The 16,510-nt window shown below is 35.5% G+C and overlaps 1 protein-coding gene across 1 annotated transcript in view; it reads right to left on the bottom strand.

Moving 5' to 3' along the window:
• The window catches only part of LOC106053108 (C-type mannose receptor 2-like), a 41,527-nt gene that overhangs the window by 7,266 nt on the left and 17,751 nt on the right, over positions 1-16,510 (bottom strand). The window contains exons 14-21 of the mRNA XM_056004421.1: positions 16,171-16,244; positions 12,125-12,216; positions 9,930-10,094; positions 8,259-8,399; positions 6,688-6,866; positions 4,482-4,581; positions 1,675-2,009; positions 268-451 (exon numbers count right to left, since the gene is read on the bottom strand). Of these exons, the coding sequence (XP_055860396.1) occupies positions 268-451; positions 1,675-2,009; positions 4,482-4,581; positions 6,688-6,866; positions 8,259-8,399; positions 9,930-10,094; positions 12,125-12,216; positions 16,171-16,244 (1,270 nt within the window). The remainder of the gene's footprint in view (positions 1-267; positions 452-1,674; positions 2,010-4,481; positions 4,582-6,687; positions 6,867-8,258; positions 8,400-9,929; positions 10,095-12,124; positions 12,217-16,170; positions 16,245-16,510) is intronic.

The raw sequence follows: 16,510 nt of genomic DNA, 5'->3' as shown, positions 1-16,510 counted from the left end.
ACTTTCATACTAGAGTTTTCCCTGTGGATCCAACACGCTAGTAAATTCTTTTCATCACTATGTACATCAACAGTCAAATTTTGATAATATGAGTCTTGCAGCTTTTGGAACTGGCGTCCAACCACCCTTTACCTTGGTTCCACGTGTAACGTGATTGAGGTATTGTAAAAAAAATAAAAGTATAATATATTTTTTTCAGTAGAGGTTTCAATACATAGCAGAAATAAGAAGTGATTAGTTACTTTAACAGCGCTTAAATAACATTACCTAACATCGTTTCACAGATGTATGGCTGTTTCCATCCACATTCAGACCTGATCCATTTATTGTCAGATAAAGAAACACAGAAATGGGTCAAATCATTGGCACTGTCATTGGACATCGTCTCGTCACTCCAGAAGAACCTCCGCACGGGGGTATGATCAGTCCACTCAAAACTAGACCCATCTGTCTGTGAAGTAAAAAGAAAACCAAATTGGGAAACATAAGAATGACCTGATAAGATATAATCTCTATATCACAATCAACGGTTCATTGTGTAAAAGCGCAGGTTATAGAAACAGATGAACTTTACATTATTTGCCCTATGCATTGCAAAAATCTGAATGAGTTACTTTTAATTTCACCTTTACTTTAGTTTTAGTGAGTTTAAAGAGAACCCCACGATAGTTTTCTCAGCATAAAAGAATGGACGGGCCTGCCATTAAAAGAGATTCTATCCAAGTATAAAGAAACTAGAACAAATACAAAATAGCAGAAGTGAGGTGTATAACAAACGAAAATTCCAATTTGATTAGAGTAACACCATTAATAAAATCACTAAACTTAGAGAGAAACTTCAGGACAGAAGAATAAAAAGTAAAGTAGCTATAATACATAAAACACTAAAATATAATTTACAAATAGAAAAACAAAACTTTATAAAATACTCAGAAAGACACACAGATAGAGGCACATTTCTTGTTCCATACACTAGAACAAATTCGTACCAAAGCTCCTTCTTCCATAGTACCATTGGAGAATGGAATGGATTTCCTGAATCAGCCAGGAAAACCAACGACTTAGCAGAGTTTAAGTCATCGATTAAAATGCATGGCTAGATTCAGGGCCAGACCTAACAATGGCGGGCTCTATGCGAAACATTGCGCGGGGCCCACTCTGGATAGGGATAAGGTAAATTTCAAAATTTATATTTTATTTACAAAATGCATTTGTCTTTGCAAAAATTTTTTATTAAATGAAAGCTGACAATGCCTTTTTTTTTATCGCGCGAACGAATGGCACCTCAAAAATGTTCTCTATTTTTTAGATTCTTATGAGTTTTCAGGAGATTTTAATAATTTCAGGAGATTTCCAATACTTTTTCTTGTATATTTTGCAATTTTGGAAGATTTTCAGGAGACCCTTGAAAACTAGAAGACCGTGGAAACCTTGTCGTTAAATATAAATTATGGTTTAATTTAATAATTTACACCTTGAATCAGCAAGGGACTATGAAAGTGCGGGGCCCACTGCGATCGAATAGGTTGCAGGGACCCTGACTAAATTGACACATATAATGCGTAACGATTGTAATATATAAGATAAGAAGAATATAAATGTTAATATTCTGGACACTGACATTAAGAATAAACACAATGCTATAATGAAATGTATACACATAAAGAACTCTACCGGTTTAATCCCAATCCATGCGGGGCTCTTTACATCGACGTCAGCTAGAAGTAAAGTAATCTTTGAAAGCTGAAGAACATGTTCAGTTTTGGCAAGATCAGCTCCACGTGCCTGGCACGAGCTTCTGGCTTCATCCCAAGTCTCTAACTGACTGACCACCAAATAACAGGAGGTATGGAATTTCTGAAACTCTTCCGGACATTCAGCAGGACTAGATGAAGATTTAGAAGCTCCAGACGATGTGTACGGTACAGCCGACGACGTCAGAATGGTAGATACTGTTGCAGGCATTAGTGAAGATGTAGAAACTCCGGTGTCTACAGTAGGTATAGCCACTAAGACATAAATTAACATTTGTATTTAGCTTTGATTAAAATAAGTTTGTACTCATAATAAATAACAAATTGTAAAACGTGTATGACAAATGCGTATGAATTTCAAATATTAACAATAATGGTAATAATGATTTTGAGGCGATGTCAGTGTTAGAAGATGTAGAGCCAAAAAGATAAAATAGATGAAAAATATGAGTTTTAAATTTTTGCATTTTTCAATATTAGTTCTAAGTGCCACGAATATGATAAACCTTTTCCAGGTTATATGCAACAAATCTACAAGAAAGTAAAAAAAAAAGTAAGTAGCCCTTTCAGGATTTTGTGATATATAGGGCAGATGATGCTAAGGTCATCTGTGTATTTTGATAACGGTTAACGAGCAGGGTGTTATGTGGCCAGCACAACGACCAACCGCCTTTACTTTCCCCAACTAAAGTCAGGTTTCCATTAGAGTTGGGTGGACTCTGGGGCGCCCTAAAAATCCCGGAATTCAAAATCACAGTGTTCACAGTGATTCGAACCTAGGACCCCAGGTTCGGAAGCCAAGCGCTTAACCACTCAGCCACCGCGCCTCCCCTCTCCCCCAAATCTACAAGAATCTATGCATATTTAACCCTCGCAAAACTTTTGTAGATAAACGGTCTGTAAGAGTTAAAAAAAAATTATGACACTGGACAAACGAACATCTTAGATAACAGGGCCGGTCTTAGGTAGCTGGAGGCTCTAAGCAAGGTGATTGTGTGGCCCCGCAATAACATAGAACATCATACCAACATCATACGAAGAGAAGTAAATCATAATCTTCAGTTTTAGGAGATAATCTTAGATAACAGGGCCGGTCTTAGGTAGTTGGAGGCTCTAACCAAGGTGAATTGGGTGGCCCGCAATGACATAGAACATCATACGGACATCATACGAAGAAAAGTAAATCATGATCTTCAGTTTCAGGAGATAATCTTAGATAACAGGGCCGGTCTTAGGTAGTTGGAGGCTCTAAGCAAGGTGAATTGGGTGGCCCGCAATGACATAGAAAAATGAAAAAAATTAAGACCGAAAACTACGCAAGGAATTCAACACCTTCATGTATATCTAAATCACCAAATACGTTAACTTCAAATAGTATAATCTCCTTAGCGTTAATAATGAGCAATCCGTACTTAAACCTATTCGTACAGATGTCATAGACCGATATTTTCAGCTCAGTCCAAACGCCGATATTGTGTCATGGACGTTTCATGATCACCAGACTAGAAATAATGGTTCGACATTTCAGTAAAATGAAGTCTTGTGCGAGGCTTCCTGCAATCGGAGGCGTTAAGGCTGCCTAGTTTGCCTATGCCAATGGCCGGCCGTGTAGATACAGAGGACACGCCCACCAGTCCAAAGTCTTGACTATAAAAGTGTCTCTGTACCCAAAGAATAGAGTCCGTGGACTTCAAACATTTATAAGTCATATAGAATGGTTTAATTAAAGTTAGTTTATGCAAGAGTTAAACTATGATAGGTGATAAACTGTAACTCATGCTTATCCTAAAACTATGCAAGCTGAAGCCTCAAATTCTAGCATACGTTTATTAACTGCATCACTGAAAATGTTGAAAAAACAAGATATTGCATACTTTGAGAATTGAACTCTTTCCTAACTGATGATACCAGCGTTGATTCCACCAGAATGTGGTAAATAATTACGGAGAGAAAGAGTTAATGAAATTTATTCGTAGATATTGATGTCCACGGCTTCACGCAATAGCTGAGTATAATATGTATCTATATAGATATATATTTTTTTAAATGGAATAAATGTTTTTAGAAAGTTAGATGTAAATTTTAAACTACACAAATGTTTTTTTTTTAGTGGACTTAGGAACTTCAGGGCTGGTATCGTTTACAAAAAAAGTCTACACAAACACTCTATGGGCAGTATATGGACAAGACATCCTCTGAAAGGTGATAGACTCCGTTTTAACACAATATATATATATATATATATATATATATATATATATATATATATATATATATATATATATATATATATATAAATATATATATCAGAGAGAGAGAGAGAGAAAGAGAGAGAGAATATATTAGTTTTGGTAGATAAATATATTGTGTATTGTTTTTAGCGACGACATAAGAAGTGACGTAGTCAGACAGACGAATGACGTAAGAGATTAGGCGAACAAGAAGAACAATGTGGAGATAGTTTAAGAGAAGGTTGTTTTAGTATTAGAAATAAATATGTAACTACGAAGAAGTAGACATCCCAAGTGTCAATAAATGCATCATTTGCGGTTACAGTTAGTTGTGTTTGGACCTGTTAATGCTTAATGAAATAGCAGTGAAGTTGCCAGAGCAATATATATATATGTTAGGGGTGGACCGGATATTCTGGCCAGCTTTTTGCTTCCGAGCTGTCAGCTCTTTTGCAGACTGTGCCAAATAAAAATCTATAAAAATTCGTAAAGTTACCTTTCTGTGTTTCACAGATGTAAGCGTGTTTGGTTTGACATTTTGTTGGAATCCACTCACCCAAACTTTCAAATTCATCTCCAATAATATACACACAGGGCTATCAGCAAGATAAAAGGAAGCTGTACTTAGTTGTCTGAATGACACATACTTATAGTAAAAGTAAGAAACATCTAAAGGAAGTTCAAAACTATTAGCCTATGAGTCTGAGTTAAAACATAAACTCTTTTAATAATTATGCCACTTTACAATTGTGTCGTCGTCTCATGATCTCTAAACAAAGCTCAGGTGGCGTATATATGTCGTGATTTGAATGACCCCTAAGTAGGGGCGTAGCAAGGAATTTTCCATCGTTTGGGGGCCCGGGGGGGGGGGGCTGGCTTGACCTTTTTTGGGGGCCCTGCATTTTACGTAATATTTAATTTTTAATGCAAAAAACACTTATTTAGGGGCACCCCTCTAGTGGGGGACCGGGGGAATTATCAAATTCTCCTCCCACCACCCTAGCTACGACACTGCCCAGTAAGTGAATACCCAAGCATTAGCTCTTGACTCATGATACAGTAATTAACTATTTTAATGTGTTTCCTCCTTTTCGCCATGAAGATAACGCCATAAGTTATTTTTGCCAGAAAGATGAATTTGAGATTTTATTTTTAGAAATTAGACTACGTTTTTTTTTTAAAAAAAAACTCTAAACCAACAAACGCTCCCCTTTCAGTGCCTGAATAAAAGTAATCTTTCTGTCGGATGGAAAATTCGTTCCCCCCTTTGTTTTTCGCGGGCCTATTTCCTTATACACTAGAGTGAGGCCGGAGAATAAGCGCCCCGGTGAGATCCTCTCATTTTCTTTCCTTATATAACATCTTCAGTGCAGTTGTGCGCAATGTGAGCAGCCCATTAGGGATGTGTATTATGATAAACTTTAGGGTTCATTTTCATCTCCGCCAGTGCAATAAACTCACTCTTAGCTTAGTTTTCTTGCCTAAAAACGATTCCACCCGGGCGCCACGTTGAGGCTTATGATCTGAACCCGACCAGAAAAAAAACGAAAGCATTTAAATTCACGAAACAAGGTGCTATTAGAGCATGGAATGGGTTGCCTGAGCTAGCCAGGAAAACCAGTGACTTGGCAGAATTTAAGTCATTGGTTAATATGCATGACTAAATGCATGACGCGTAGGACGTAATCATCTTCTTTTTTGAAGTAACGTCTGTATTATATAAGATAAGATAAGATGGGAAGAGCGGTGGCTGAGTTGTAAGGCTCTTTTACTAACCACCAGAGGGAGTTCCGATTTCGTTTCCTGGTAAATACTTTGATTTTCAATGTTGGGATATATAGGGCTCCTATGAGTCCACACAGCTTTAATGGGTGACTAACAATGGTTGGAAAAATGTAAAAATGGTTGGTAGTTGTGCTGGCCGTTAACCGTGGGCCAGACAAGCAGATGACCTATATATCATTAGCCTTATAGACCGCAAGGTATAAGGGGGAACTTTTAACTGGCGCATGAGCTGTTTCGGTTTGGTATGCCTCCTATCGTACTATCATAGTGTCAAAGATTTATACACTAAAATTCTTTAGAAATTTTGTGCACAGCCCTGTTTTCCAAAAAAAAAAAAAAAAAATTAAACTCTTTTACCATAGCTAGAGTCTACAAAATAAAATTATCATTCATAATCTGCAATTTTTCAATTATCAGTCGTTGAAGACCTCCACAGTGACATACTTATATATATTTATAGCTTTTATATAGCGCTACTTTCATGCTTATAGCATGCTCAGAGCGCTTTGGTCCAATCTCGTTTGTGGACCAGTGGGGGGGAGGGGGTATCTAGTACTATCTAGGAGTTGGTTTTCCGTGCTGCCTTTGGGCGCTCAGTAAACACAGCTATGCCCGAGTCGGGTGTCGAACCTCGAGCCCCCTTCTAGGTAACCAAGCCGAGCCAAGTTCAAGCGCACTTGGCCTCTCGACCACGCTTCCTACTTTTAAGAAATAGTCTTTAAAAAACTTTTTTTTTTGTATTTTTATAGTGGCCCGTCGAAAGCGTAGAGTGTAGCTCATTTTACATGTGATGTTTTAACAAATTTGGAGATGCGACTATAATTTATTTGACATCGTATTCTTCTTGGTTTCTATGGTACTGAATAACTAAATAAGTCGAACTAAAATCTTAATGATTATTATTACGTAAAACTTACCGAATTGTAAGAAAAGCGATGAAGATTAGGACGGTACATATTAAAGCCGGGCGTGATCTTCCAGTTTTTATATATGACAGCAGAGTTATCTAGCCATGTGAAAGAATATCCATATTTGTTGCCCTTTAATCCGATCCAAGCATTCACTCCAACGCGATCCATTAGTAAATCCAAGAAAGCTGGTTAGATATAAACAAGCAATAGAAGAAAAAAACAAATAAAGCATACTTTTCAACAAAGGAGAAAGATTATCTAAGGGAATGAATCGCTAAGGACCACCTATTATCCGAAAATGTCGGGGTTTTTCTCACTTTCTGCTAGATTAAGCAAAATTAATAAATTAGTACTTAATGATTAGGTAATCGGTAATGTTTTGATTGATTCGTGTTTTGTTATTGATTATGAATAATTATACAAAATTTGAACTTGATCTCAGAATGGGCAGTGGGAAAAAAACGTGTACAATATGTACAAAGGGGAATAGCTCCACATATACAACCATGACTCTTAATAAGTGGCATTTATTTCTCTTTGTCGATACAGCAACGTAAATTAATTACCAATAATTAATTAACTAATTGGTTACTTTTTTTGGTGAATTCATGTTTTGTAAGGTAAAAATTTTACGAAAAGTTTCAACTTGATCCGAGAAAGGGTGTGGGAGAAATAACCTGTAGAAAAATTGTACCGGACTGACAGAGTGAAATGATAAAAGCTTTTCAATTGATGAGATATTAAATCTATTCCCAGAGCGAAACGATACTTCACGTTTTCAGGATGGCTGCCTGGACGTGCGGTTTGCGCGCTGGACTGTCGTTCAGATTTATCGATGGTCGAGGGTTCAAACCCTGCCCGCTCCCATCCCCCGTCGTCCTGCGGGAGGTTTGGACTAGGAAGTAAACTATCTTCAACTCTGAAGGAACATTCGAATAATGTAAAATAACAACAACATTTCAAATAGTGAGAATAGAAAAAATGAACACAGTTTTTTTTTTTTTTTTTTTTTAAGTTTCCTTTACAGACCTTGCGACCTATGGGGCAGATGATAGAAAGATCATCTGTTGTGTTTCTGTGACCCACGGTTAATGAGGGTATATAGTGGCCAGCATAACGACCAACCACCTTTACTTTTTCCCAAGTAATTTCAGGTACCCTTTAGAGATGGTTGAACTCGGAGTAAAATCCCGAAATTCAAAATCCCAGTTTTCAGCAGGCCTAGAACCGGAACCCTCGGTTGCATAGATTCAAAGAAAAGATTTTTTTTTTTAATTCAGGTTTTTTTTCTTTTTTTTTTAAAGACCCTCAACAACGACGTTTTAAACCCTTCCTTAGCATTACTTAGTGTCGAAAAAGTTTGTTTTTTTGGATATCAAGTGGTCAGCGAAATATAATTTAAGATATCAAATAATAATAATAATGATAATAATAATAATAAGATGAATCAATAAAGCTTTATAAAGCTGTGTTTTTTTTTCTTTAAGGCACACAAAATCTACTTTAAACATCCTTCTTATCTACCTTAAATATTTCGAATCTACCTTAAGACTACATGAAATCTAGCTCAAATTTACCTTGTTGTCTGACGTTTCTTATACTTGCGAGTTGCACCTTTGTTTGACCTGACATGTTGCTGCAAGCGTCTTTCGCTTCATTCCACGTCAATTTACCTTCGTAGCCGGTCCCTCCAACGTAAAAACATTTTATAATGTCTTCTGTAATTAGATTTTTAACACATTGTAAGTAAATTGTAGTTAGTATTAAGAAGGTGGCGGTCTTACCATTCTGAGACTTTACTTATACGCAACTTTACATATACGCTGGTTGTGTGGGCGGGTCGTGGTGGTTGAGTGGTAGAGCGCTTGGTTTCTGAACAGAGTGGTGCCGGGTTCGAATTTCGACCGGTACTTTGAATTTCTGGATTTTAAAGACACCCTTGAGTCCGAGCAGCTCTAATGGGTACCTGACATTAGTTAGGGAAAGGAAAGGAGGTTGTTCGTTGTGCTGGCCACAGGACACCCTGCTCGTTACCTTTACCGATCCCTTATTCTATTGGACTGTTGAGGCACCATGCACGACTAGTCGACCGTCTTTCTCCATTCCTCTCTACCTTTTGCCTAAATTAGAACCTCTTTCAATGGCAGGTCCGTCCATTCTTTTATGTTGTCCTCCCATCGCTTTCTCTGTCTGCCTGTTCGTCTTTGACCTGGTACTGTTCCCTGAAGGAAGATCTTTGCGAGTCCCAAAGATCTTGTAATATAACCTTAGATTTTACAAGACCCTGCCCGTTAACCATTGGTCAAAGAAACGGATGACCTTTACATCATCTGACCTTTAGAACGCAAGGTCTTTTCTTTTATTTTACTACTCTTAATGTAGAAAATACAAAGTTTTTTGAAAATAATTTAATTAATATATGTTGATTAGGACATTATTATATCCCCATCTATAATGTAAATAAGAGCAAATATAAAATGGAAAGTCCCCACTCTACCCCCATCTTGAAATCTTTTAACGGTAAAAAAATCAGTAAAACAATTCAGCAAAAGTGATTAATGTCCAATCTAGAAAGACTTTTATTACTAAACCTTACATATGCAAAATAAATAACATGAAAAATCTAAAAACAAAAAAAAAAGACCTAGACCAACAATAATAAACCTGTGCGGTAAATAATATTTTTACCAATTGTTTTTCTAAGTGATATTTCATTCTTTTAGCTTCTAAATACACTATGATCCTATCGCTTGTCTGGAGCAATTGGGAAAATGGGCGGGGGGGGGGTAAGGAAGAAAGAAAGGGATACATGTGTGGATTTAACCGTAATTGGTAATTAAAAGTAAGTATAACGAACAAAAAATGGTATACCTGAATTCAAACTTTTCGCTCAGGCCTCCTTGGGAACACGTGCTAACTACTCAGCTAGTAAGGTTCTTATAAATATTGTTATAACTCTGCCATGCGCACCGCCATCTAAGCTAGAAGGTGCGCACTGTGATAAACTAGACTGAGAAGGATGTCAACATTAGGAAGAGGAGACAATCGATTTCCGCCCAAGTTGAGAGCCTAGATAAAGATGTTGTGATCAATACATACTGTTCTACATGTATTTGTGATGTCCTGTAAATAAACATCGATGTGCCTCGTTGAGTCGCCTCACTTAAGTTATTACAATATATATGTACCGTTTTCAGGGAAAGGCATTCCTTGAATTCGTTGCGCAGATATGTTCACAAAGATCTTACCTCTGCTAATGAATCCTGCAGGACAGATACCTTGAAAAGGTTCCGTTGAGAATCTCGTTGCTGGGGTACTTCTCGTCATTTTGGAAGGCAACGTCACTGATGAGTCATTGGACTTTTTACAGATATACGGGTTGGAAGCATAGCAAGATGAAGGAAACCAGAGCGCTGTTAGATATATAATCAAATATGTCAATAATTCAACTATGTCAATAAATCAAATATGCAAATAAATCAAATGTCAATAAATCAAATATGTAAATATATCAAATATAAAAATATATCAAATATGCAAATATATCAAAATATGTAAATTTATCAAATATGTAAATATATCAAATATGTAAATATATCAAATATCTAAATATATCAAATGTGTAAATATATCAAATATCTAAATATATCAAATGTGTAAATATATCAAATATGTAAATATATTAAATATGTGAATTGTCTTATCTCTAATATGAAAGTATTCCCGATGATTTTATATTTAAATCACTACAGCCAATGGATGAAGTAATACCACAGCCCTAAAACATGATTGCGTTTTTTTAGACCAGTGTCCACTAAGATCCGCGGGCAATGTCCAGCCTTTGGGACTGTGATATCATAAGCCCTGGAAACCTCTGCCCGTTCGTTGTTGACGGCTGTTGACTTACCAAACTGCAGGTAGACAACAACTATACCCCCCTTTCAAGCGTATTATATTTTAAACTTTAAAAAAAAGTTGAAATAACTTAAATAACTTCTTTGAGAACAGAATTAAATTTAAAAAAATTAACTTGAGATAAAATAAAATCAATTCAGTAGACTTAAGGTTTAAATGGTTATTCTGAACAAAAAATCTAACTTCTAAAATAACGAGTCCTTCCAGTCTGACGTTCTGACTTCGTCTCCCCGCTGACGACAATGCCGTTAATCCGTCACTATATATAGAGAGAGAGTGAGAGAGTGAGAGAGAGAGAGAGAGAGTGAGAGAGAGAGAGAGAGTGAGAGAGTGAGAGAGAGAGTGAGAGAGTGAGAGAGAGAGTGAGAGAGAGAGAGAGAGTAAGAGAGAGAGAGTGAGAGAGTGAGAGAGAGAGAGAGTGTGAGAGAGAGAGAGTGAGAGAGAGTGAGAGAGAGAGAGTGAGAGAGAGAGTGAGAGAGAGAGTGAGAGAGAGAGAGTGAGAGAGAGAGTGTGAGAGTGAGAGAGAGAATGAGAGAGAGAGAGAGAGAGTGAGAGAGAGAGAGAGTAAGAGAGTGAGAGAGTGAGAGAGAGAGTGAGAGAGTGAGAGAGAGAGAGTGAGAGGGAGAGAGAGTGAGTGAGAGAGTGAGAGAGAGAGAGTGAGAGAGAGAGAGAGAGTGAGAGAGAGAGAGAGTGAGAGAGAGAGAATGAGAGAGAGAGAGTGAGAGAGTGAGAGTGAGAGAGAGAGAGAGAATGAGAGAGAGAGAGAGAGAGAGTGAGAGAGAGAGAGTGAGAGAGAGAGAGAGTGAGAGTGAGAGAGTGAGAGAGTGAGAGAGTGAGAGAGAGAGTGTGAGAGAGAGAGAGAGAATGAGAGAGAGAGAGAGTGAGAGAGAGAGTGTGAGAGAGAGAGTGAGAGAGAGAGAGTGAGAGAGAGTGAGAGTGAGAGAGAGAGTGAGAGAGAGAGAGTGAGAGAGAGAGTGAGAGAGAGAGAGTGAGAGAGAGAGTGAGAGAGAGAGAGTGAGAGAGAGAGAGTGATAGAGAGAGTGAGACACACACACACGCGCACACACATACACACACACACACTCCATAGCACCATTGTTCATAATGAGGTTGCAGAAAAAAACGATTATTCCTTTTACAAAGTTTATATTAGCTCACTCCGTCTGTCCGTCTGTCTGTCTGGGTGAAAACATTACAAGTGTTTTCTCCCTTTTCCATCTTCCCGATCCTTGGATCAAGTTAAAATAGATCCTTGGATCAAGTTGAAACTTTGCAGAGAGTCATTCATTGTTTTTTTTTAACATTAATCAATCAAAAGAATAAGCCAAATTTACATAAATAAATAATTGTGGTCAACGAGCTCGTCATTCTTTTCTCAGCGATATACATCAACTGTTAAATTTCTAGAAAAATCGTTAAAGCCATTTTTGGGATCATCATCCGCCCACCCTTCATAAAGGAGTGACTTAAATAGAGGTATAATTGTCTTTTTTTTTTTTTTGGGGGGGGGGGGGCGGTTTGAACTGACCATGTTCGGATTTAGTCGTGACACATCGAATGTTTCCTGGTGGTTTACGATCATACCATGCTACATAGTCGACTTCAGTGTCGTCAGACCATCTGCGAAGAAAAGAAAGTCGACCCTACTTTGCAAAACATTAAAATTAAAAAAAAAATGTTTTTAAAATTTTATAAAACAATACAACCGAAAGCAAGAATTGACAATTCTCTTACCAATTCAGAACAAAAAAAGAACAAACACAAAATCATTTGAAAGATTTTGCATTATTTTCATATCTACAAAAAGACTTCCTTGTAAAAAAAAAATACTATAACATTTCTGTTACGTGGGTTCACTAATCGATGCATTATCAAACGTTACCTGATGATTATTGAATGTGAGAAAAAAGCCTCATCTTGTAGAACTCAATATGTACCTATGTCGGATTCTATGGTAATTTTAATGATAATTGCGGGTCTAAATATAGCTCCCAAAGACCTATATATATATATATATATATAATTATATTACATATATATATAGCCTATTATATCTAAACGCAAGCAAAAACAAATTCTTATCCTCTGTTGATCAACTCGCAGACCATATATATATATATATATATATATATATATATATATATATATATATATATATATATATATATATCTATATTATAAAGTAGAATGTGAGGGGTATGTATGTATGTATGTTACTTATAGACATCAAAACCGCTTGACCAATCTTGATAAAACTAGGCAGGAATGTTCCTTGGGTACCAACTTAGACCGTAGTGTATGTTTTGTAGCCCTAAAACAAACTTAAGACCCTAAAAAAAAAAATAAAGTTGTCCGACTCTATTACAGCTATAGTATTTTATGGATCTAGGCCATGTCTACAATGTTGACATGAGAAAAGATAGAAAGGATTTAGACATAGATCTAATTTTAAGAAATACACTTTGCGCAGATAGTTTTTTACTTTGACACATGAAAATACAAAAGAAGATCCATTGATTTCATTATATAATAAAATTAACCTTCAATTTTGTGTTTCAAAAGCATTTTTTACATTAATTAGTTCCTTATATCTGTGACTACAGATTTCCTGACGAACATTCTTTCATTAGACAATACCGTAATGAATCGCGTACTAAAAATTAATTCGTTTAATTGTTTACTTTATAATCCCATCCCTAGATCTAAAACTCTAATTCAACTCTAAGATGATAAAACTTCTCTTCGCACAGATAGTTTTATACTTTAACACATAAACATATTAATTAAAGTCCATTCATTTCATATTTTGATCAAATAAACATTCAAATTTGGTTTTCTAAAGCTACATTCGTTTACGAAAGCTGCGAAGCCGAGTTAAGATAGGCCTAGATCTTTTTCATTCATGAATCGCGTACTAAAAATTATTTCGTTTTATTGTTACTTTATAATCCCATTTATTTAACAAAGCTATCGCTCTTTTCGTTTTTAATAGATAAGAATGTATCGACTTCGGGTAAACCATTTTCGCAAAACTAATTTTATTTTCGTAGCGAAAGAGAAATAACGTGAAAGGATCATTAGCTACGTTTAACATACATCTAAATCCAATCCACTAGATTATTCAAAAGCAAATGTTTTAATTTGAAAAAAAAATGGATTTAAGCCTATTAGCTATTTTGATTTGATAGCTTCATTCACACTATTTTTACATTGACACATTCGCTTTACTTATTACATTATTATTTCGTTTAATTGTTTACAAAACACTCTCAGTGACTATATCGACAGTAATGCGCAAATAAAGACCCGCGGGTCGCGGGTAACATATGTCTAGTCTATATTATAAAGTAGAATGTGAGGGGTATGTATGTATGTATGTATGTATGTATGTTACTTATAGACATCAAAACCGCTTGACCAATCTTGATAAAACTAGGCAGGAATGTTCCTTGGGTACCAACTTAGACCGTAGTGTATGTTTTGTAGCCCTAAAACAAACTTAAGACCCTAAAAAAAAAATAAAGTTGTCCGACTCTATTACAGCTATAGTATTTTATGGATCTAGGCCATGTCTACAATGTTGACATGAGAAAAGATAGAAAGGATTTAGACCTAGATCTAATTTTAAGAAATACACTTTGCGCAGATAGTTTTTTACTTTGACACATGAAAATACAAAAGAAGATCCATTGATTTCATTATATAATAAAATTAACCTTCAATTTTGTGTTTCAAAAGCATTTTTTACATTAATTAGTTCCTTATATCTGTGACTACAGATTTCCTGACGAACATTCTTTCATTAGACAATACCGTAATGAATCGCGTACTAAAAATTAATTCGTTTAATTGTTTACTTTATAATCCCATCCCTAGATCTACAACTCTAAGATGATAAAACTTCTCTTCGCACAGATAGTTTTATACTTTAACACTTAAACATATTAATTAAAGTCCATTCATTTCATATTTTGATCAAATAAACATTCAAATTTGGTTTTCTAAAGCTACATTCGCTTACGAAAGCTGCGAAGCCGAGTTGAGATAGGCCTAGATCTATATTCATTCATGAATCGCGTACTAAAAATTATTTCGTTTTATTGTTACTTTATAATCCCATTCATTTAACAAAGCTATCGCTCTTTTCGTTTTTAATAGATATGAATGTATCGGCTTCGGGTAATCCCATTTTCGCAAACCTAATTTTATTTTCGTAGCGAAAGAGAAAAAACTTGAAAGGATCATTAGCTACGTTTAACATACATCTAAATCCAATCCACTAGATTATCCAAAAGCATTTTTTACATAAATTAGTTCCTGATATCTACAGATTTCCTGGCGAACATTCTTTCATTAGACATTACCAAATGGTTACACATTAACACATCTCTCTTCTGAGGTCTGAGTCTATTCCTAGGCCTAGGTCTAAAACTCTTACTGAACTCTAAGATGATAAAACTTCTTTTCGCAAAGATAGTTTTATGCTTTAACACATAAACATACTAATTATTGTCTATTCATTTGATATTTTAATCAAATTAACATTCAAATTTGTTTTTCTAAAGCATTTCTAATACATTCGTTCGCTGTTCGCTAAAGCTGCGTAGCCGTGTTGAGATAGGCCTATATTCATTCATGAAAAAAAGTTCACGCATGCGCAGCACAGAACTCTAAATTAGTGTAGATTTAGATCTACGTCTACCTCAAGATCTACTTTATACTTTATACACATGAACATACAAAATTTAGTATATTCATCTCTAATTTTAATCAAATATATGTAGGCCTACAAGCAAATGTTTTAATTTGAAAAAATGGATTTAAGCCTATTAGCTATTTTGATTTCATAGCTTCATTCACACTATTTTTACATTGACACATTCGCTTTACTTATTACATTATTATTTCGTTTAATTGTTTACAAAACACTCTCAGTGACTATATCAACAGTAATGCGCAAATAAAGACCCGCGGGTCGCGGGTAACATATGTCTAGTATATATATATATATTAAGTATTAATCACAGAACTATATATTTACGCAAATTAATGAAACAAAGTCAATTCCAGTACGTTTCCTTTAAGATATTGTATTGAAAACCAGATCGAAATAATTCACGCCTATTGATATTAGTCATCTTATGTACATTTAAATAGGTTGATTTTGTTTTTATGTTACTAAAAATTGTAAAATAATAATTATGAGACGAGAGTGCTCTTATTTTCGATGTTTAATTACTAGATCTAGATCTTAACATTAACCTATATGTTACATAGGTTAGGGTTGGAAAAAAACTTTACTTCTTATAACTTCTTTACAAAACAACGCCTTTTAAAAAAAGTTTTCACGACATTTTTTGTAGTGTTAAAGGATTTTCATGTGCAGTCTATATATAGTATATGGCATATGTTGTATTTTATATTTCAACCTTGCTTTTATCTAATAACAATCATACATTATGTAACTAGACTAAGCTTTCGATCTGTATTTCTCCTTACATTTTCAAACTACTTCTTTATAAATTGCTAACCAGCTATCAATTACTTGTTTGACCTAACACGCTTACTACTCACGTGTAATTATCTTGACCAATCCTGTTTAGACCTATCCAGTAGAAATGACTTATCCAGCTTTTCTGTTTGCTCAGCTGAAATAAAGATATGTTTAAGCTCAATACGGTGTTGTTGTTTTTAATTTGGAACATACCAAAGTTACCCACATTGGAACATAGCAAAGTTGCCCACATTGGAACATAGCAAAGTTGCCCACATTGGAACATAGCAAAGTTGCCCACATTGGAACATACCAAAGTTGCCCACATTGGAACATAGCAAAGTTGCCCACATTGGAACATAGCAAAGTTGCCCACATTGGAACATAGCAAAGTTACCCACATTGGAACATAGCAAAGTT

Source organism: Biomphalaria glabrata, chromosome 11 (assembly GCF_947242115.1).
Source record: "Biomphalaria glabrata chromosome 11, xgBioGlab47.1, whole genome shotgun sequence".
Classification (NCBI taxonomy): Eukaryota; Metazoa; Mollusca; class Gastropoda; family Planorbidae; genus Biomphalaria; species Biomphalaria glabrata.
This window is presented reverse-complemented; position numbering and strand designations above follow the sequence as displayed.